The sequence below is a fragment of the Orycteropus afer genome, unplaced genomic scaffold (genome assembly GCF_000298275.1).
Source record: "Orycteropus afer afer isolate SDZICR_OR568_19922 unplaced genomic scaffold, OryAfe1.0 scaffold00053, whole genome shotgun sequence".
In the NCBI taxonomy this organism is placed as follows: Eukaryota; Metazoa; Chordata; class Mammalia; order Tubulidentata; family Orycteropodidae; genus Orycteropus; species Orycteropus afer.
Window position 1 is genome coordinate 837,082 of NW_006921640.1, and position 22,987 is coordinate 860,068.

The 22,987-nt window shown below is 39.0% G+C and overlaps 1 protein-coding gene across 1 annotated transcript in view; it reads right to left on the minus strand.

Moving 5' to 3' along the window:
- Positions 1-22,987, minus strand: part of FDFT1 (farnesyl-diphosphate farnesyltransferase 1) — a 32,776-nt gene that overhangs the window by 4,688 nt on the left and 5,101 nt on the right. Inside the window, exons 2-7 of the mRNA XM_007938704.2 lie at positions 21,364-21,461; positions 19,982-20,165; positions 16,146-16,274; positions 13,396-13,587; positions 7,901-8,077; positions 6,120-6,272 (exon numbers count right to left, since the gene is read on the minus strand). Of these exons, the coding sequence (XP_007936895.1) occupies positions 6,120-6,272; positions 7,901-8,077; positions 13,396-13,587; positions 16,146-16,274; positions 19,982-20,165; positions 21,364-21,461 (933 nt within the window). The remainder of the gene's footprint in view (positions 1-6,119; positions 6,273-7,900; positions 8,078-13,395; positions 13,588-16,145; positions 16,275-19,981; positions 20,166-21,363; positions 21,462-22,987) is intronic.

Below are 22,987 nucleotides of genomic sequence, written 5' to 3' on the forward strand. Positions count from 1 at the left end.
CTGTGTCTTCCTCAGGGATGTGTTTTGAGTCTGTATCCTGGTCCCTTGTTTCTCCTGCTTTATCTTGCTTCTTTGTGTGGACTGTGATGCTCTGTGGTCCCCGAGGCATTTGACGTTTTTGTGTTTATATTTAATTGGTGATTGTATGTTGGAGTGACTTGCCCATGATTTTCGTTTTCTTTGTATGCTATCTGCGCAAGCAGGGGACCGTGCTCCTCTATTCGCTAGTTGACAGCACTTATACCTGTCTCCTTTCCTGTTATCAGCCTCTCATGTCCCTGCCAACCTTGGCAAACAGAGCCTATTCTTAGGTCCCTAGAATCCGAATGAGAATGCTATCACTTTAAAATCCAAAATGGCTGCCACTTGTAAAGATTCCAGATGGCTACACCCTTGGTCACTTTAAATATCCAAAATGGATGTCGCTGGTAAACACTTAAAATGGCTGTACCCTTGGTCACTTTAAATATCCAAAACGGCCACTGCTTGTAAACATTCAAAATGGCTGCACCCTCAGACAATTTAAATACCCAAAATGGCTGCCACGTGTAAATAATCAAAATGGCTGCACTCTCTGGACAGCAGAAAGTCAACAGCTCAGGTTGTCTCCCTCCTTGCTGTTTCCCTTCCTAGTCATGGACCACAAGCTCAGTTGTCCCTGCAGCCCTTGGTGACCAGGGCTGATCTTTAGGTCAATTCTCAGGTCCCAACACCACGTGGAAATATTCAGGCTGTTGGTCCTGTCAGAGTAGCTGACAGTCTGCAGCTCTGACCGTCTTTGTACTCACTGTTTTCGTTCAGGTTTTTCCACTAGTTGGTGCCTAATCCACTTCTGTATAGTTCCTTTCAGAGCTCAGGGCTCCAGGATTATCTTCTGTATCTCTGTCAATTGGTTTCTTTCCTTTATTGGAGAGGGTCTGTGTCGCTTGTCTGCCTATTCCTCCATCTTACCGGAAGTCCTGGTCCTATTGTAATTTGACTTTTTCACTCATTTTTTTAAACAGTATTCCCTACGGCTAAAACCTATAAAATGACATCATCTTTTTTTAATATAAGCTGCTTAATGACAAATGTGCTAAAATTCTGTAAATTCTCTTCCAACAAAGACTGAGGACAAAAATGCTACAATAAGCATCCTTGCATATTTTATGATTACTTCTGTAAGATAAAATCCAAGAATTGCTGTGTCAGAGGCTATGTAGACAACATTTTGATGGGTATGAAACTACATCCTACAAAGGACACAGAAGCTACCTACATGAGAGTTTGGAGGAGTAAAGGAGAATGCTAAGAACATTCCCACATTATCTGAATCCCATGATTAGGTGGATGGCAGTGCCTAAGGCATTTGACTGCTAACCAGAAGACTGGCAGTTCAAACCCACCACCAGCCACTCTGTGGAAGGAAGACTGGGCAATCTACTTCCCTAAAGATTTACCACCTTGTAAACCCAAAGGGGAATCACTATGAGCCAGAACAGACTTGATGGCAGTGAGTTTAGTGTTGGTTTTAATATCATTAACCAAAAAAAAAAAAAAAGCACTGGAATAGTTTTACTTGATTTGGGGAAGCAGTGAATAGAACACTTGATGAATTCAGTTTGGGATATACTGAGTTTGAGGGGCCTATTGGATGATCTACCAAAACTGTCTAGATGCCATTTAGAAACATGGAACTAGAGTTTAAGACCAACATGGCAGTAAAATCAGGAGTGATGAGCACATGTGGAGGCAGAAGCCATGGACATAGCTGTGAATACCCAAGATGCATCTGTGTGAGAAAAAATGAAAATCAAGGCAGAATTCAAGGAAACACCAGCATTTAAGAAGCAGATGGAAGAAAAGGAGCCAGAAAGACAAGGGAAAAGAGAAAGGGGTAAGAGTTTAAACGGGTGATAACAATGGCACAAAAGCCAAAAGAGGAAAGGACTTCAAGGAGAGAAAAGATCCAGTGTCAAATGATACAGAAGAATCAAGAAAGATTTAAAATTTAGGAAGTCACTAAATCTGTAAATTAAGAAGCCATTCAATCACTTCAGTAAGAAAAGTTCTAATGATACAGTCGGAACAAAAACTAGAATATAGGAAGTTGAAGAAAAAGAATGGGAATAAATAACATTAAGTACATAGGCACTTTTGAGAAGCTAGCTGTGGCGGGAAGGAGAGGGCAGTGAATGGGAAAAGATAAACTAGGTAAGGTCAAAGAGAGTTTGATAATGGGTTCACATTTTGAAGTGAGTGACCTGACCATGTATACAAACTAAGGAATGACCAAATGACAAGAAAGATTTTAGATACAAGAGAGGTGGGAGGATAAGTTAGACCAGAGCTAAAGGAGACAGATAGCAGGGAATAAGAATGGACAGATGGAGGGAGGGGTTAGGCTTGCCCAAACCAAAAAAAAAAAAAAAACCACAATGCCATCGAGTCAGATCTGACTCATAGTGACCCCTCCGTGGTGTCCCAGGAAGTATCACTATAGAAGTAGATTGCCCAACCTTCCTTCCAAGGAGTGGCTGATGGTTTTAAACCACCAGCCTTCTGGTTAGCAATCAAATGCCTTAAGCACATGCCACCAAAGCTTCCGAGGCTTGCGCGGAGGGGGGGGAACCATTAAACACAGACAAAAGCTGAGGGAGTTTGCAGCATAGAGTCTATTACTTCCTCCTAAGGTTTAAAATTCAAATTCTGCCGAGAATGAAGACAATGTTCACACACAGCATAAACTTTATGTTCACAGGAATCACCTGGAAATCTTGTTTAAAAGGCATATTCTGACTCAGTAGGTTGGGTAGGGACTAAGACTCTAACGATGCAGATGCTGCTGAGCTGAGGATCACACTCAGAAAAGCAAAGAGAAATAGGGCTTGAAGAGCATAGCAATGATTTAGATTAACTGCAGTGGGGAGTGAAACAGCACGTTTACCTGGAACGCCAAAAAGGCTGCCCTTGCCAAGGAATTAACTTCGGCAGAGAAGAAAATCAAAGTTTCTGGCTATCTACCTCAGCATTTCTTTATATCCCAAAATAGCTAGGATATAAATAATTAATTTTCTCACACCTGACGGGTCTCCAGGCTACTTACAAGCTAAGGCTGCTTAGGAGTTACAGAGGGCCCTGAGGAGCAGAGTCCACCTGCTCAGCAAGATTTGGGGCTTCAAGCTACCCAGAGGGACCGAGTAGTTGATCCTGCGGGCTTGGGACCATAGTCGCAGGGGACATCAAGCTCAATTGGCATAACATACTATACAAAACATTGTTCCACCTACTACTTTGGCGAGTAGCGACTGGGACCTTAAAAGCTAGGAAGCTGCCATCTAGATGCAACAACAGGTCTCTCCTCGTCAAGAAGAAAGAAGAAAACCAAAATTAATGGAAACAATCAGTCCTAGCAACTGGTACACGATCCGATCTGCAACCTATACAACTATGAGACCAGAACTAGATGGTGCCCAGCTACCACTGCCATCCACTTGGAAGGGATGTAGGAGATCCTACATAAAGAGGGAGAACAATGTGGTACAAAACTCAAAATCGTTTGGAGGCAAAAAAAAAAAAAGAAGAAGGTGGGGACCAGGTTTGCTGGTCCAATGGAGCCTGGTGTAACCACTGAGACTATGGCCCCTAGTTGCCCTTCAGGTCTGGAATTGAACCCACAACTGTGGTTTCCAGCCAAACAAAGTACAGGCATGTAAGTTAAACATTTACCTCAAGTAGACACACGCCCTGGAGAGAACAATCATGGGAGAAGGAAGGGCTGCTTATGCACAGGGAGATAGCTCAGGGTGCAGAAGAGTATGAAGGGATGGACACTGGGAGGAGGTAACTATGGGGAGGAAGTGGGAGGGGAGCTGCTGCATTGTAAATTTTGGTCAGTGACATGAGACAAAGTATATGTGAACTGCTGTATGAAAAGTGAATTTACTCTGTAAATCTTCACCCAAATCCTAATTAAAAAAAAAAAAAAAAAAGATTTGGGGCTTCAGTAAAATTCATAATCTAAGCATTACAATTGCTTGAGTAGGTCATCTTTAAAGTTCCTTCCAGGTGCACTATTGCTATAACCAGGAAATCCAGAGCCCTCACAGAATATATGTCTCTCCTTTCTTATTGTAAAACCACTGTCTTGAGCCTAGAGATTAGAAACAGTGCTAGAAAAAGTTAATTCTAGATGTTCTCTAAGTACTTTGAAATTTAGTCATACACTATTCCCTCCGTAAAGTTGTAGATTTGGCTTGAATATGTACATTTTGTTTTATGGGATGGCACAAATATTTGCAACTTGATGGTTTTTCTTTGCCTAAATGTCCTACTGTGGTTTCTCAATTTACGTTTGTAATATAATGGAAAGTGTCAGATGTCTGGAAATGTGGAATGGGGTCCTAGATCTACTATCACTCACAGCATGAGCGTACACAGGTTCAACTTCACATTTCTCACATTAAACAAGAAGCTTGGTTAGCCTATAACATCCAACTGTAGCTCAAAAAATATGATTATGTTTAGTGTGAGTGATCAACACAGTGGCACTGAGGAAGAGAAAGACATAAAGAGGTTCATAGGTGGGACAGACAACAAAGATGAACCGTTTTGTACATATAGTACTGTGTTGTCAGTGAAGGCAAACACTGATATATGGGTGGATAGATGGGTGAACAGGCTGAACTATTAGGTATGTCTATACAGGGAAGAGTGAGCCCAAGACTATGTATAGGGTTGGCAAACAATGTTTCAGTGTATTTCAGACATTGTAATTGTATGTTCTGTAAGAATTCCCAGGTATATAGTAGAGTTGACAAGGGACAAGGTTGTGGTCACTGCTTGGCCACAGCCAGCTACCCAGAGGGAGTGAGTAGTTGGACCTGTGAGCTCAAGACCATAATCCTAGGAGACATCAAGCTCAACTGGCATACAATACTACAAAAAACACATGGGTGAAAGAAGGGCTGCTTATGCACAGGGAGACAGCTCAGGAGGCAGGAGTGCATGGAGGGATGGACACTGGGAAGAAGTAACTATGGGGAGGAAGAGAGAGGGGAACTGTTGCATTGTGGTAAACTGTGGTCAATGACATGAGACAAAGTATATGTGAACTGCTATATGGAAAGTGAATTTGCTCTGTAAATCTTCACCCAAATCACAATAAAAAGTAATAATAATACTACTACACAAAACACTGTTCCACATCCTACTTTGGTGAGTCACGACTGGGATCTTAAAAGCTTGCAAGCGGCCATCTAGTTGCAACAATGGGTCTCTCCTCGTCCAGAGCAAAGAAGAAGAAAACCAAAAACGCTGGAAACAATGAGTCCAAGTTACTGGTACACCATGCAGTCCTCAGCCTATACAACTATGAGATCAGAAGAACTAGACGGTGTCTGGCTACCACTGTCAACCATTCAGAGGGGGAGCTCTTTAAGAGATCCCGGATAGAGAGGGAGAACAATGTGAAACAAAACTCAGAATCACTTAAAAAAAAAAAAAAAAGGGACCAAGTTCGCTAGTCTGATAGAGCCTGATGGAACCACTGAGACCATGGCCCTTGCTGCCCTTCAAGTCTGGAACTGAACCCACTCCTATGGCTTCCAGCCAAACAAAAGACAGGCATATCAGCTGAACATTTACACTTGGTAGATACATTCCTTAGAGAGAATATTCATGGGAGAATAGAAGGGCTGTGTATGCACAGGGAGACAGCTCAGGGGGCAGGAGTGCATCGGAAGGAAGGACACAGGGAAGAGGTAACTATGGGGCGGAAATGGGAAGGGAGCTGTTGCACTGTGGGAATTGCAGTCAATGTCATGAGACAAAGTGTATGTGAGCTGCTGTATAGAAAGTCAATTTGCTCTGTAAACTTTCACCCAAATAACAATAAAAAAAAAAGATTCTATTTAGGAGTTCCATCCTATATCCTTGCTTTGTCTCCTTTCAACAGGGTACCAGGCAGCTCTGAACAATCATTTCCTTATGCATCTATTTCCTCCTAATAAAGAATATAAAATTCCTGCCTCTTCATGCCATACCATCGTAAGGTCCAAATATGAAATGTTTCAATAGTGACATTATTTAAATCATATAAAAATACCACAAATTATCCAGGTAGTTAAATAAAAACCTACCTCCTCCATATACTGATATATCATAGCTTTGACAGCTGGCATATTGTTAGCATCCATCATTAGTGCTACTGCTTGCCCTTTTCGAATCTTCACGACACCTTTGAATACCTGTTGATTATTGTAACAGGCAGCCAATGTAGCAATGGCCATTACCTATAAATCACAAGGAAAGAGAGGGAAGAAAAAAAACACTAATTCATTTCATTTCCTGAAAAAAGAAAGAAATGGAGCTGCAAGCAATCACCATCATGAAAAGATGGAATGAGAAACTGACAAAGAGCTGAGACATAAAGTTACATGACAAATGTATGTCAAGACTTTTATCTTTCCTACTTCTCCCTTTCTCAATAACAAAACAGAATCAAGTGATCTTTTCAGTCTGCAGTTTAGTCACCAAAGTTAAATTATATATGGAAAAAAAAATAGGCAAATCTAACATTTTCCATGCTAGAAAATGAGTTATTAGATTTGAAAAATAGCAAAACAGTATCTGGAAAGAACTTTTGATTTTAATTATTTTTTCTTTCATTACATGTTAAAAAAAAGTATCACTGGGCTAAAAAGATCAGAAAGAAGGATAAGTATTTCCTATAAACAAAGGTGGGAGCTCTGGTAGCATAGTGGCTAAAGCACTTGACTGCTAACCAGAAGGCTGGCGGTTCAAACCCACCAGCCACTCCTCGGGAAGGAAGGTTGGGCAATCCTACTTCCGTAGTGATACTGCCTCGGAAACCCAAGGAGGGGTCGCTATGAGTCGGGTGTGACTCAACGGCACATAACAACAACACAACAACAGACATAGATTTTAGTTCCAACCACCATTCAAGGATGGTCATCAGAACAAGATCAAACTGAGTTTCCAAATCAATTAAAATCCTATGACTTGATTCATTTATTTAATAACTGAAATAACTGTTAAAGGGAATTAAAGACTGTAAGCTCCTAGAATATCAAGCAGCTACATCTATAGGAAGGAGCTCTGGTGGCGCAGTGGTTAGGAACTTGGATATAAACTGAAAGGTGGGCAGTTTGAACCCACCAGCTGCTCAGTGGGAGAAAGACATGGCTGTCTGCATCCGTAAAGATAACAGTCGTAGAAACCCTACTCTGATAACAGGGTTCTGAGAATAGACTCACAACAACAAGTTTTTGATTTTCTTTATAGGTCTACAGGATGAGGTATCTTTTCCCGAGGCTAGGAAAAGTACACTTAGATGCTTATAAAGACTTTTTAAGGATAACTATTTCACACCTAAGTTTTACTCAGTGCCCCCCGTAAAGCAAGACAGAAGCCTTAGATTTATGAGGAAAAGGATCTAACTAGTTTATAATAGGAGCTCTGGCAGCATAGTGCCTAAGGCACTTGACTGCTAACCAGAAGGCTGACGGTTCAAATCCACCAGCCACTCCTCGGAAAGAAGGCTGGGCAATCCTACTTCTGTAGTGATACCGCCTTGAAACCCAAGGAGGGGTCGTTATGAGTCGGGGCCAACTCAACAGCATGTAACAACAACAACAGTTCATAATAATCAATGGGAGAAAAAGTAAATCCAGAAGGGTCTAGAAAGGAGCAGTCTTAATTTTGAGGCTAAACTAAGTGTAATGGTTGAGAAGCAGAGAAGTGTTGTAAAATACAGCCTGCTCCTCATCAAAAGAAAACAGAGTTACCTTTTTAAGGAATCGTATTTGTGAATTCAGCAGAGCAAAATAATAAATGCATTCTACCCACCACCCTTTATCTTCTACTTCCCACATATTACCAGAACAGTCCTATTCCATACCTGTGGAATAGCACAAAAATTAAACACACTTTGGTTTCTCAGTCTTGAAAGATAGGTGATGACATCTGGGATGTGTTGTAAAGCATTGGTTATAAGTTCATTCAGGCAGTGGACAGCCAAGTCAATGTTCTCTGGTTTAGCGAAATCGCTCAGCTTCTTAACATACCTGCTCCAAACCTATGCAGATAATAGGATTAAAAAACAAGTCAACATGTGAACCAGGGAACAATTTACACACAATGTTAAAAAAATGTTGTGAATAAGTAGACAAACGTTCTTAGGTACTGACATCTTTCACCAAGATCAAATCCATTTTCAGCTCCAAGCAATGGCTATTTATGATTACCAGTCAGGGTCTAATCAAAACCTAAAAGTGAAAGTGAAAGTGTCCCTTTGTCAAAATTAGTACAGTATGTGCTAAGCAATACTTTGATGGCCTTAGACTAATGAACCTGCCTATTCACTATAAAAAATAAATAAATTAATTAAAAATAATAATAAAGCCTCTTGTTATTCATAAGGCATTACATAGTTTACACCTGAAAAAGTGACCAGATATCAGCTACAATACTGCAAGCTAAACATTAAATATTCTCAAGATGGCAAGCCCTCAAAATAATCAATGATTAACATGACACTCCCAACTTCTGACAAGAATGCTGCTGAAATGCATATCTGGGGAAACTGACCTAGGGCTATACTATAAAAAAATCTCCTGGATTTTGGTTCATTCAAAGTAAAATAACATTCTCAGCTCCAACAACATACCTGATGATGTTTAGTATTAGTATTAGTTAGGGATATATCAGAAGCTAGCAAATAACTTACTTTAATTCTTGGGTGATTCTGAAAGTTCCAAAAGAATAATGCCTATCATAGCTTTACACAGCTCCTCAAAATAAATGAGTAGGCCTAAAAGAACTAGCAGAATGTATGAGAAGTGAAATTTGTTATCCATTCTTAATTTGCACCTAAACCTGCTGATATTGATGGCACCAAATTCTTGTACAGAACCTGGGGAAAACTCAGATGCAATTATTACTGACATTATGGACAATTTTGTTCCATATATACTCTCACCCCTGGATTATTTTAAAGACCTGATATTGTATTATCTATAAATTCTTAATATAAGGAATTTTTCTTGTATACATATATGACTGACTACTGAACCCTTGAAGTACAGTTAGAGCAACTGAAGAACTGATTTTATATACATATATATGAAATTGTATATATAATTTTATTTTGTTGTTGAGAATACACAGCAAAACATCCACCAATTCAGAAGTTTCTACATGTACCATTTAGTGACACTGATCACATTCTCTGAGTCACATAACCATTCTCATCCTTTTCTGAGTTGTTCCATCCCATTAACACAAATTCACTACCCTCTAAGGTTTCCATCTAATCTTTCAAGGTGCTGTTGTCACTTTCATCCCAGATACACATATCTTGAAAGGCACAATGCTCAAGGAAGACATTTTTTACTAGTTAAAATGAACTACAATTTAGTTTTAAGAAGATTTCAGGAGATATTTTTCACTCAAGGTTTAAAGATTATCTCAGGGCAATAGTTTCAGGAGTGCATCTGATCTTCATGACTCCAGAAAGTCTGGAGTCCACAAGAACTTGAAATTGTGAGGAACTGAATTTTTCACAAGAAAGGTGAAGAGGTAATTCAATGAGAAAAGACCAGTCTTAAGTTGGACCACTATCTCATATTATACATGAAAATGGATCACAGACCTAAGCATAAGAACTGAAACGATAAAACTCTTAGAAGAAATCAGGCATAAGTCTTCATGATTTTAAGATCAGGCAATAGATTCTTAGATAAGACACTAAAAGCATAAGCAACAACAGAAAAATAGGTAAATTAATCAAAATTAAATGCTTTTTGTGCTTCCTAGATACCTCAAGAAAAGGAAAGATAATCCTTGGATCGGTAGAAAATATTTGCAAATCATTTATCTGATAAAGAGCTCTTAGCTAGAGCACACAAAGAATTCCCACAACTCCATACAGAAATACAAATAACCCAGTTAAAATACGGGCAGAGGATCTGAATAGACATTTGTCCAAAGAAGATATACAAATGGCCAATGAAAACCTGAAAAAATAATCCACATCATTAGCCATCAGAGAAATGCAAATCAAAACCACAATGAAATACTACTGATATCACACTCACCAGGATGGCTATAATCAAACGAGACAAGTTTTGTGAGGATGTAGAGAAACTGGAACTCTCATACCCTGCTGGTGGGAATGTAAAATGATACAGTGCCACTTTTACACAGAGATGCCACATGAACAAGCAATTCCACTCCAGAAAACCCATGTCCCACACAAAAACTTATACAAGAATGTTCACAGCAGCATAATTCATAGTAGCCAGAAAGAGGAAACAATCTAAATGCTCATCAGTTGATGAATGGCATATTCATACAATAAAAAGAAATGAAGCACTATATACATATTATTGAATTGGTATGTTTTGTTCCATGTATTTTCTCACACACAAAAAAAGAAAGAAATGAAGTACTGATACATGCTAGTATACAGATGGACCTTAAGAAAGTTATGTTAAATTAAAGCAGTCAGTCATAAAAAAAACATGTTATATGATTCTGTCTATATGAAATGTCCAGAATAGGCAATTCTATACAGACAGAAAGTAATTGATTGCCTAGTGCTGGAGGTGGGGAGTGAGGGAATAGAGAGTGACTATTAATGATGTTGCAAGAACAAATGATGTGACTGATACAGGACTTGTGAGCTACCTCCAGGGCTGAAGCTGACCAGTCCTGGCAAACACCCATTCCCAGAAAAGAGTTAGAAAAGCAAGGAATGTAGTATCTTAATGAAACAAATATCCTGATGAGGCCCATCTGGACATTCTGGACTTGAGGGAAGGGGGACTGTATGATAAATCCTCATTAGCTCCTCTATATAATTTCTGGTGCTTGGGGCAGTAGCACAGAGATCTGCCTGTCCTACTCCCACCATGTATGTAAGTTTTGCCCATAGTAAATCTTGTAGATTGTTCATCAACCTAGAGTGGTCTGCCCCTTTCTTAGTCTAACCCTATCTTGTGCATACAGTGGCTGCTTTTGGATTTCTCTCAGGGAACTCCCCTACCCTCTGCTGCCACCCAACAAACGGGTACTAGGTTCATTTTTAGGATGATAAAAATGTTGTAAAACTGATTGTGGTGACAGTTGCACAACTCTGTGAGTATACTAAAAGTCAATGAATCTGTATGGATGTGAATTATATCTCAATAATGCTGTTACAAAAATTATTTTGCAACCCTAGTAAACTATCAGAACTAGGTAATAAGCATCAATGACTGCTAATATCAAATGTGAGCAAAATCTCAACAAAATAAATAAAATTTAGGGAAAAAGAGTAAGCAAAAACCAGACATCATGTACCTCTTCATAATAACACACCACCACTATCTTTCATCAAGAGGTATTATATATAATGTCTGAGTTTTGCTGATTTTCTTATTTGGATACAAACACATTTGAAGTGTTTCAGTCAACTATAGTTTTTACTCTTTTTGATGCTCAAACTGTTCCATGTGGCCAGTGAACTCATTGCCACTGAGTCAATTCCAACTCAGAGTGATCCTACAGGACAGAGAACTGCTTGGGGTAGTTTTCATGTGAATTTTTCATATTAGGAGAAAGACTGAGCAACTTTTCTGATATTTAGGACCATCTGCATATCCCTTTCTGTGAACTCACTTTCTAATCTCTTTGCCCATTTTCTATAGGTCTTTTTCTTCTCAACTTTTAAAATTCTTTTTTTTTAATTGGGAATATTAGCCATTTATCTGCAATTAAGTTACAAATATTTTTTCCCATTTTCTGCCAATGTGTTTTCATACTTTAAAAGCACTTGATTTTAGGAAACTATCTTATGGAATGCAAAATGTAAACAGTAAATTCAGGAAACAGAATTTTTAAAAAAATTTTATTCCTTCTGAATAAAATCAGTGACAAAGTTTTCCCTTTCTCTGTCCAAATTTATAATTAAGTTAAAACTTAACTGTTGACTCTTACCACCGACATCAGTAGTTTTTGCCTATCAGTATCCCTTTACCCTTCTTGCCATAAGACTTTTCTTTCTTGGAGAGAATCCAATCCATTTGTTTTGGGCAAACATAATCTAGGTCTGGCCAACTGGAGCAGTCATTCCCTTGACTACAGCCAACTGATTCACCAATGGACATATATGAACCAAGCCCTACCAATCAGACATTCCTGAGGATATTTTTGTTAAGCTAGAACATTGTAAGTCATGGGTTGTTCTATCCACCACCTGAAGATAACCTGTCCAAGCAAAAGAAAGAAAATAAACAAATGAAATCTTAACCTATTTTATGTATTCTCTTTTGTTGCCTAAGGTAGGGTGGGTTGGGCAATCTACTTCTGTAGTGATACTGCCTCAGTAACACAAGGAGGGATCGCTATGAGTCAGGTCCAACTAGACGGCACATAACAACAACAAGGTAGGGTGGTAGTTAAGGTTCTGTGTCAATTTGGCTGGGCCTGGTTTTGAGTGGCTGGGCAGACAGATGTAGTTATTCCCCATGATCAGAGTGGTAATCATCTCCATGGTGGAATCTACTGTGAGCAGCTGAGTAGCTGCCTTAGGGATGTAGTCTGCTGCCAGTGTATAAAAAGATGCTTTCAGAAAGGTCTTAATGTTCTTAGCACATTTGCATCCTGCATTTGGCCAAGTCATCAATGGGTAGCCTGCCATGTTGTCTGCCAATCTGGGGACTATTTCTGGAGTTGAACTAGTGGCCTGTCGTGTTGCTTGATAATCTTGATGATCTTGGGACTATGCCATCTTATCTGTCAACCTCAGGTTTGTCAGCCTCAGCAGTCAGCACTTGACTGAGTTAAGCAATGCCTCCAGCTTCAGTAGGCTGGGAACAAGAGGCAGAGATGAAGCCCAAGGTAGAGGGGCCTCACCCAGTTCCTTGAGCTGGCATTTTGAACTCAGACTTCTAGCCTCCTAAACTGTAAGAGAATAAATCCCTGTTTGTTAAACCTATGAACTCAAAACTCACTGCTGTTGAGTTGGATCCGACTCATAGCAACCCCTCCTTGGGTTTCCGAGGTGGTATCATTATGGAAATAGATTGCCCAACCTTCCTTTCAAGGAGTGGCTGATGGGTTTGAACTACCAGCCTTCTGGTTAGCAGTCAAATATGCCTTAGGCACTACTCCACCAGAGCTCCCAAATCTTCCTCCTGAGGAGTGGCTGGTGCGTTTGGAACCTCCAGCCTTCTGGTTACCAGTCAAATGCCTTGGACACTACACCACCAAATCTCCCATGTGTGTTATTTCTGTTACAGCAGCACTAGAAAACCAAAACAGGTAGTTTGACTTGTGTTTCACTTGAAACAAAACATTTGTTTTCAGAAAGTGTCTAAAATTATTTTTCCCAAAATTCCCGAGATCTGTTACCTCTTGAGGCCAAAACTCTCTTCCTTCTTGCTGGTCTTCCAGATAATCACGAATGATGTTTGTTTTCTGCAGAAACAGGCCCATAGAGTTGGCAAGCTCTGTGTCTTCACCAACCACAGGGTCTTCTAACTCTGAAGCCGAGAAGAGACGGGAAAGGCCAATTCCCACCAGTCCGGCAACATAGTGACAGTACTGTAAAAGATTATTTTTATATTACCTTAATAATGAATATTTTACTAAAATGGAAATGTTAGAGATCATTAACTACAAAAAAATAAAAATAGGTTTCAAAAAGAACGTACATGATCTCATTTTATGAACAGATTAAAAATGCCCAGAAAACATATGTACAAAGGATTTAACACGAGTGCTCGCTGGCTGATGGAAATTTTGTACTTGAATTTTCTAAATTTTTACAATGCACATGCACTACTATTACAATATTAAAATGTCAATAAAAATAAACTGGTTAAATTTTTGAAACCCAAAATTAAGAGTGGGAGCAATAAGGGAAGATGAAATATTCTAATTAATAGAAACTGAAACAATTCTAAGTATAATCTTTCTTTGACCACTAAGAAGGCACTTCAGCACTATGTATATTCAGTCCTCACAAACATCTAATGAGGAAGGTTTTAACATCCTAGTAATAGGATAATAACATCCTATTATAATCCCCATTATACAGATGAGGGAACTGAGACACAGAGAGGTAATCAATTACCTTGTTCCACATCATTCATCTGGAAAGTCAGAGGATAAGAACTCAAAACCAGCAATCTGGATCAAGAAATCAGGTTTTAACAACTTTGCTAAAACTGCCTGTCTCAAAAGTGTGAAAATAGTAAATACAATTCTTAATTGTCAAAGCAATTTTTTTGTTCCATAAAAGCAAAGTCTGCTCTCCTCCAAAAATATCTTCCTCTGAAAAGGATATTCTACGACAACTCAATAGAATATCCTTATAAACCAAATATCCCTTAGACAATTTAAGAAGAGTAGCTAAAGGAGATACAGTCTGGAATAGATAGTGGAAAGAGTAAAAAGTTAGGAAAGACCAAAGACTAAAGTGCAATCTCTTACTGAAACACATTCTTAGGTGAGTAAAAATAGGGAAGAGTCAAAATATGCTGGAATTAGGTAGAGAGAAATTAACTGTGCACAGCTATAGAAAATCTAAAAAGAATTACTAGAATTGAAAACCAGTACATCCATAGGTTGTCAAGGGAAAGTCTATTTTATTACTTTAACATAATTCCTTGAGTAGAAATATTTCTAGTATGGAGACCTATCTAACTCATCTTCAGCTAAAGCTTAAGAAAAAAGTTCCTTAATATATTTAATTTTATATGATACAGCTTCTATTTAACAACCTATAATCTCACATTTTTATTTCTAGAGGGAGATCACAAAACAGCAATAAAGCATTCGAAGTGCTCACTTCCCAGTATATTGTTGCTTGTTGCTCTGTGCTGTCTTATGCCATCAAGCTGATTCCAACTTACAGCAACCATATAGGACAAGGTAGAACTGCCCCACAGGGTTCCCTAGACCGTATTTTTTTTGGGGGGTGACATCAATTTATTTGATATTATAGAAGAAAACTGTGTGTAATTCACTGGTAATGAATTTAAAAAAATTTTTATTACAGTTTGGGCAAAAGCTTACATATAGCAAATTCATTTACCATTAACAATTTACATACATTTTGTTTTATGACATTAGCTGCAACCCTCCTCTCCCCCTAGGAACAGAATTTTTCCTAATTCCTTCCTGGGTTCCCTGTTTTCACTCATCCTTCTTTCCTGCCCCTTCCACCCTTTTTTGAGCTTTGTTTTTGGGCAAATACTGCCATTTTGGTCTCGTATGGTTGAATATTCCGTGGAATACATTTCTAACATGTGTTATTGTTTACTTTACAGGCCTGTCTATTGTTTGGCTGAACAGTGAGCCCCAAGGATAGGTTCAGTTCCAGGTCTGAAGGGTATCTAAGGCCCACAGTATCAGGGTAGGCTGTAATCTTTACGGATACAGATCCCCAAGGAGAACCAGGTCTTTTCTCCCATCGAGTGGCTGGCTGATGGGTAGGTGGCTATTTATTAGGTTTAAACCACCAACCTTTCAGTCAGCATTTAAACACTTATATTCCTCAGTATAGTACATCTATTATCTGAATGTTAGTGTATTTGGATTCTCAGGAACTGCTGTATTTTGTTTTTAATAAAACAGATGAGTAATTTAATAGCTTAACTGACACTTCTTTCTCATAAACAAATGGGGTCATTTATGGCAATACTAGCTGGCACAGAGTTTAAAAGTAATCTTCTATTAAGATAATCCCACATGTACTTGATAATGGAAAAGAATAACAAAAAAAAAAAACATTTTTGAAGTATGAAAACTACTAGTATCTCTGTATTACCTGAAGTAATTTGGTCATTTACCTAAAATTGCGTAGCAAGTCAGAAATAGCTTTTTAAGCTTAATACTGTTACCTAAGAGACAAGTTTTACCTATCTTGGATGAATTTAATGGTAAGCTCTGTACAGCATGGATAATTTTATCAGTAGAATATTATTAAAGAGTAAACTCCTACTAAGTGGTTGAGACATTCAACCTAAATAAATCAGTTGGAAAATCAGAAAATCTGGAAGCAATGAGCAACTTTTTCCTCATTCTGAACTTCACAATGAGTGCTACCAGCTCATCTTATAAAGCACACAATGAGATTGTCAAATGGAAGCACTAACCTTCTCCCACTCCTGTTCAGAGGTCACACGCTTATCCACAAACTCTGCCATCCCAAATCCCATCTTCCGGCAAATGTCAACAATCACAGTTTGATATTTTTCGGCCAGATTTCTAAACTCAAGGGAGATCTGAAATAGAATCCATAAAAAAAAACAGAAAACAAAATATATACTTACACTGTGAACCAGCATGGTACCTGTAGGTCACAAAGCAAAGCAATGGCAGAACTCGTCAACTGTAATTCTCAAATGATTCATCTAAATGCCTAACAGCTAGGTTATGCTAATTTTCTATATATTTGGATAAGAAATGCAACAACTTTTATAAATATTAAAAGGGACTAAAATAAATACCAAAATTTCTAGAGGCCTATGAAGATGCAAAGTCTCATTGTATACTCTAACACATAATAAATAAATAAAGTTGAGCAAAGAGTAAGAATTTTAGGGAAGAGGAATGCCTCATTTCAGATAAACCTCAGGATAGCAAAGATTCACTCATGCAAATATTTACTAAGCGTTATTCTAGGCACTGCAGATATTTAGTAATGAAACAAACAAAAATTCATACTCATAATATAGTGAGATCAGCCAAACATTTTTATCATCAGTTCCCAAATGCATATCATGAATATATAGGATCTCCCCAACTACAGACTAAACTTTTTAATTCCTTTAACAACTCAGCATAGCTCAATATGAAACATGCAAGCCAGTATTTTTTCATAGCCTAAGGAGTAATATAGAAAAGTAATTTTGCTGGTTTGGAACCAACACAGGATACTAGAAACAGTGAACAGACTGTTAAAGGCCAAAAGTGTGAGATTTACTTTATCTGTGCTTATAGAAAGGTTAGAAAACTTTATCAGTAAACACCTAAATACAAGGACCTGAGGGAAAACAACAGTTGTAGAACTTCATAGGGATTCAGAAGCCTGAGATACTTTAGGATTACTTTGATAAATATCTACTGCTAAATCCAAAAGAAACCATCAACTAAAGCCAGTCTTTCTACAACTCTTCAGTGAGAGCTATTCCAAGCCAAAGCTGGTTTGCTGGATTGAAGCAAACTAGCAACTCTACCAAAGGTTATATGAATCCCTGAAACTTCCTAGAACCCTATTTCTTCAACAGATCCTTGGCTAGACCAGTTCTATTTATAAGAGAGGCAAGGCCAATGAAGGTAGGGGAGGAGGAAGTTAGACTCTTATAAACAAATGTTGTTGTTATGTGCTGTCGAGTCGGACCCGACTCATAGCGACCCCTCCTTGGGTTTCCGAGGCAGTATCACTACGGAAGTAGATTGCCCCATCTTCCTTCCGAGGAGTGGCTGGTGGGTTTGAACCGCCAGCCTTCTGGTTAGCAGTCAAGTGCCTTAGCCACTATGCTACCCAATAAACAAATACTATAGTCCAAAATAAACACTTTTACTTCTGCAGTGAACTATCATCCCATTCAACTTTTTTCTACTTATTACATAATTACATAATAAAAAAAATGAAAGCAAAAATAACAGAGAAAGAGTAACAATGAAGAGCTCTGTTTTTTCCAGACCTGAGGGAGAGGAGATACAATATACCTGGCTTTTGAGCACTACCTGCTAACTCTTCCTACACTCAATGCCCAGTTTCATATCCTCTCTAAGAACAATAAGTTCTTCTGAATGAAGTGAGATTTTTCCCCCTCCAAGTCATTCTGTTCTACAACTACGGCAGATTTCTAGGTCCTTAGGTCACTTTCTAGTGATTTCAAGAACACGGGGGAAAGACACCTTTATAAGTCCACTAGTCTAATGGAGAAAGCCCAAATAATATAGGTAGTGGAAAGGATACCATGACACTCCCACTGATTTGTAAATTAAAATTCCCTTAATAATAAATATTAGAAGTATTATAATCAAAGCACTGGGTGATTCCACTTTCACTTATATTCAAAGCAGGTTTTGGGTTATTTTTTGCGAAGTTTAAAGAGGCAGTATAGTATGCCAAAGATTAAGCACAAGGTCTCCGGGGTAGATTTTTTGGATCTGAATCCAAGTTCTGCCACTTGATGGGGGACCTTAGGCAACCTACTTTCCTTGCCTGTTTCCTCCTATATACAAAAGGTGGATAATAACAGCCTATCCCACATTGGGTAATTTGCCCATGAAAATAATAATATAAAATAATACCAATATTAATAGAGAAAATATCTAAAAACTCTGCCATGTTTTTGGTGTTAACATCACTGATTCATAGTAAACTGCTGAAAAATGCGTGCTATTATTGCTATTATGATTTAAAAATAACCCTCAAGCTGTGTTTAGAGGTAGACCTAGCCTTCCACTATTACTGGGTAGAAAACAGAAAAAGATATACTCTGATCTGACCCATACTATGTAATGAAATTTATAGTTCATTTTAGAATATGTATCTAGGCTTATCCCTGGAATGAGGGACCTGGAATCAGAGTACAAATTTAGACATACCATATATCTAAAAGTTTTAAAATAATCAAGCAGAAGAAGTTGTTAAATAAAGTACATTCTCTCTTTTTGCCTTAACAAATGTATCTTCCTAACAACCTGAAAGATTCAAGTTTGAATTTAAAATTCTTATTCCCTCAAAGAGTTTTGTTCTAAAATGCAGCGGGGCAGAGAATGCTGATCCCAGCTCCCAGCCTGTCATCCTTCTCTTCCTACCCCTAGCTTTGTCCAGCACTTGGAGGGGATCTCATACTCAGGAGTCTGGATACCATCAGGTCAGCTTCATCTACAACTCTCATAAACCAGGTGTTATTTACTATATACTTTACTATATGGGAGCTCTGGTGACGGAGTGCCTAAGGCATTTGCCTGCTAACCAGAAGGCTGGCAGTTAAAATCCACCAGCCACTCCTCGGAAGAAAAATTGGGCAATCTACGTCCGTAGTGATACTGCCTCAGAAACCCAAGGAGGGGTCGCTATGAGTCAGATCCAACTCGACGGCAGTGAGTTTGGTTTTTACTATATGGATTTATTTAATCCTCACAGCTTCAATTTTACAGATGAGGAAACTGAAGCACAAAGGAGTTAGATAACTTGCTGAGAATCACACAGCTGTTAGTGGCAGATGATCATCCTGTTTCTCAGTCCTCACCCCAGCTTGTGCAGCAATCCCACGCTACCAACACTCAAGGTACTCAAGAAGCCAGTATTATCTATACCATTAGGCTGCATTATATAATCAACAGCTTATCAGCTAGCCTGAGAACTACCTGCAATACTGGAAATCTGAATGCATTTTTCCACAGGAACAAACATCAAACTTCTAAACAACACACTGAAAATAATATTAATAGCTCTGGTAGCATAATGGTTAAAGCACTTGACTGCTAACCAGAAGGCTGGCGGTTCAAACCCACCAGCCACTCCTCGGAAGGAAGGTTGGGCAATCCTACTTCCGTAGTGATACTGCCTCGGAAACCCAAGGAGGGGTCGCTATGAGTCGGGGCCGACTCGACGGCACATAACAACAACAACAACCACTGTTCTAAGAGCTTTACCCATAATATTTCTTTTAATCCTCACAACAATACTATAAGATAGGAACTATTATTACCACTATTTTACAGGTGAGGAAGCTGAAGCAGAATAGATATGTAACTAACCACCAAATAGTAAGTGGGAGAGTGGGATTGCAATCTAGGCAGTTTGTCTGACTTCAAAGTCTAACTACCAGGGATCTTAACCATCATATTATGCTGCCTTAGACTGCTTATTTTACCTTTCTTTATCTATAGGTCTGTGGGCTAGCAGACAACTATATAATCCATTATAAACATAACCATATACAGAGAGGATTCTGAATTCCGCTACCGTTGGAAAATCCTCTAGCACTTGTCGATTCTTCTCCTTGCTCTCCATGAACCGCCAATCTGGTTCATAAAGGTAAGAGTGAAAGTTGTGTAATATTGGGACCTTTTTTTCCACACTAATGGTCATATCATCTTCAATAGTGTCCAGAGCTCTGAGAACCAAATAAAATATGCATACTGCATGGCTGTAAAAAAGGAAAAGAACTATTAGTATATTGGAAAAAGAACCCAAAGATATTTATTTTAAAATAACATTTCATTTGTGCCAGGTCATTTTCTAAAACCTTCTATGCCCTTAACTCTACAGAACTATGAAATGATATCCAAAGCCTTGAAGTAATACAAAATTCAGAAGAATTTTTAAAACAAATACTAAGTTATATTCAATATAATATTAAAAATGGTCTTAATTTCTCAGAAAATTTAAAGTATCTAGAGTTTATCAGTTATGATATATGTTAATTTAGCTATAGTATTCACTAAGTTTCAAAGAAACTACTTCATTAAAATTAAGACCCATCTTTAATAAGTAGTTCTGCCTCAACAGATATATGTCCCTCTTTAAAAAAGTGAATTGTGTTTAAGTGTGCAAATCACCAAATGTCATTCCATTTACTATGTTTCTGATTAGCGAAAAGGTCAACAGAATAATGATAAACTTAGTGTGTCACATTCAGATCAAGGTCACTGCTTAGGGCAGTTCCTATAGATTTCCAATATTATTAAATATCACATTAGTCACTGAACTTATCAAACTTTTTATTAGTTTTTCTTACTTAGATGGGAGTAAGGAACTTCCATAGCTTATTTATAGAAAACAAAAACCTAATAGCTGAATGTCACTAATACACCCAGAATGGGTTACAGTTAACTAAAGGAGAATAACTGTACAAAAAAAAAAGACCAAATGTTTAAACTGAAATAATATTTTGCAGATAGAAAAGAAAGTCAAAAGCACAATAATTACTACTGTGCATAAAGGCAACTGGTGGAAGTTAATGTCTGTAAGCTGACAGCTTCATTAAACTTAACCCAATGTTCTAGAAACGCAAAGTAGCTTAAGTGAAGCCAAAAAAAATTCATGACCTGCTCAGAGACAGGTTCAGCTGCTGGGACTAAAAAAAGTTCAACATCAACATCACCACCACCACTGCTTTCCTGAAAGAGCTGTGCCTGCAGGGACACTATTAGATGGCAAGGTGCCTGGAAGGGCAATCCAGAGTAAACACATGGGCATTTCAACCCAAAACACCCCATACCTCAGGTGGGGCTGTATTTTGACCAATCCACAAGCAAAGGGCTGCAACACTCCATGCTAGGTCAAAAAGTACCCTGGAAAAGCTTTCCTTCCCTCAAGTCCTATGAACTGCCTCTGCCACTCACCGCATATCCCCATCCAGCCCCTGGATAACAGCTGCGAAACTGCGACTGGTCTGATTGAGATACTTGTAGCAAGTTTTCAAGCTGCTGCTGAGCGAGTCCTGTGGGCAGAGAAGACACGCTGAGGTGGAAGAAGTCGAGGAGCAGGAATGGGACAGAGACAAGCGTCGGGCCGTGGTCGGACTCCGGAGCCGGCTACAGACGCCCTCTCCCCGCAGCCAGTCCTTGGAGGGCCAGGAGAAGGGAGGGTAGGGGCAGCCCCGCGGAGGAGTCCCTGGGCCCGCACCGCGAGGCGCCGCGGCGGGGCTCAGTGCAAAGGTCCGCTTGAAGAGGGACATGGTCTTGGTGCTGCAGGCAGCTGCGGCCATCGGAATCGCAGGTTTAGCGTTCAGTTTTTCCTCCATAGACCCAAGTGGAGCTGGAAGGCGACCACCCAGGGCGGGGCGAGCTCTCCCTTGGCAAAAACACTGTCTGCAGGCCTGTCCCTGTGGCCCCGCCTGCGCACGTGGAGGGCCACTGGCCAGCCAGCTCGCTCAACCCCGCCTCCCAACCACTGTAGAACCCTTCTGCTTTCTCCCTTCACCCGGGAACAAACAATCTGCCAAAATAACCCGTTCCACTCTTTATAAAGGAGCTCTGGTAGCATAGTGCCTAAGACACTTAACTGCTGACCAGAAGGCTGGCGGCTCAAACCTACCAGCCAATTCTCAAAAGGAAGGTGGGACAATCTACTTCCAACGAGGGGTCGCTACAGGGGTCTCAATGACACTTGACAACTCTATAAAGTTGCTACTGCTCCCTTTAACCTGTATTATGCTCTTGAAAGCTAGCTTGCTATTCCTTTTAAGATTTCTTCTTGTCTTTCTCTTTGAAATTACAGTGGAGTGTTACGAGCTGCTTCCTGAATTTTACTCTTCCCTAAGGAAAACAAATAAGGACTGTGTTGTTCCGGGGGTAAAAAAAAAAAAAAAAAAAAAAAGCCGTATTTTCAACCCAAGTATATCAGAAAGAACTACTGACTGCTTTCAGGGGAGAAAAGAGGAAGATATGAAATACAGTAAGAGAATGGTGTAAAAAAATAATAATAATAATACAGCATATGCACTGACAAGAAATCCGATACATTCATTTTAGAATGTTAACAGTAAACCCTGTACCCTGGTGGAGCCCAGGTGAACTACGTTCTTTAGGGGTATACTCTCTAAAGTTCTTCTCATGGAGGAATATTATTTTGTCAAAAAATAAAGTCTTAAAAAAATTATGTAGCCAGGAGAATTTCATTTTTATTGCTATGTCCAATAAACAACTAATAATAAAAATTAGTATTCACTGGGCACCGTATATTAGTAAAGGAGCTCTGGTGGCGTAGTGCCTAAGGCATTTGACTGCTAAACAGAAGGCTGGTGGTTCAAAGCCACCAGCCACTCCTCAGAAAGAAGGTCAAGCAATCTACTTCCACAGTGATACTGCCTCGGAAACCCAAGGAGGGGTCACTATGAGTTGGATCCGACTCCACAGCAATGAGTTTGGTTTTTGGTTTAGAAAATCATTTAGAAATCATTTAGTCTGGTAAATAAAAATACTCCACAAAGATTTCATTAATCCATTAATTAAAAAAAAAAAAAAA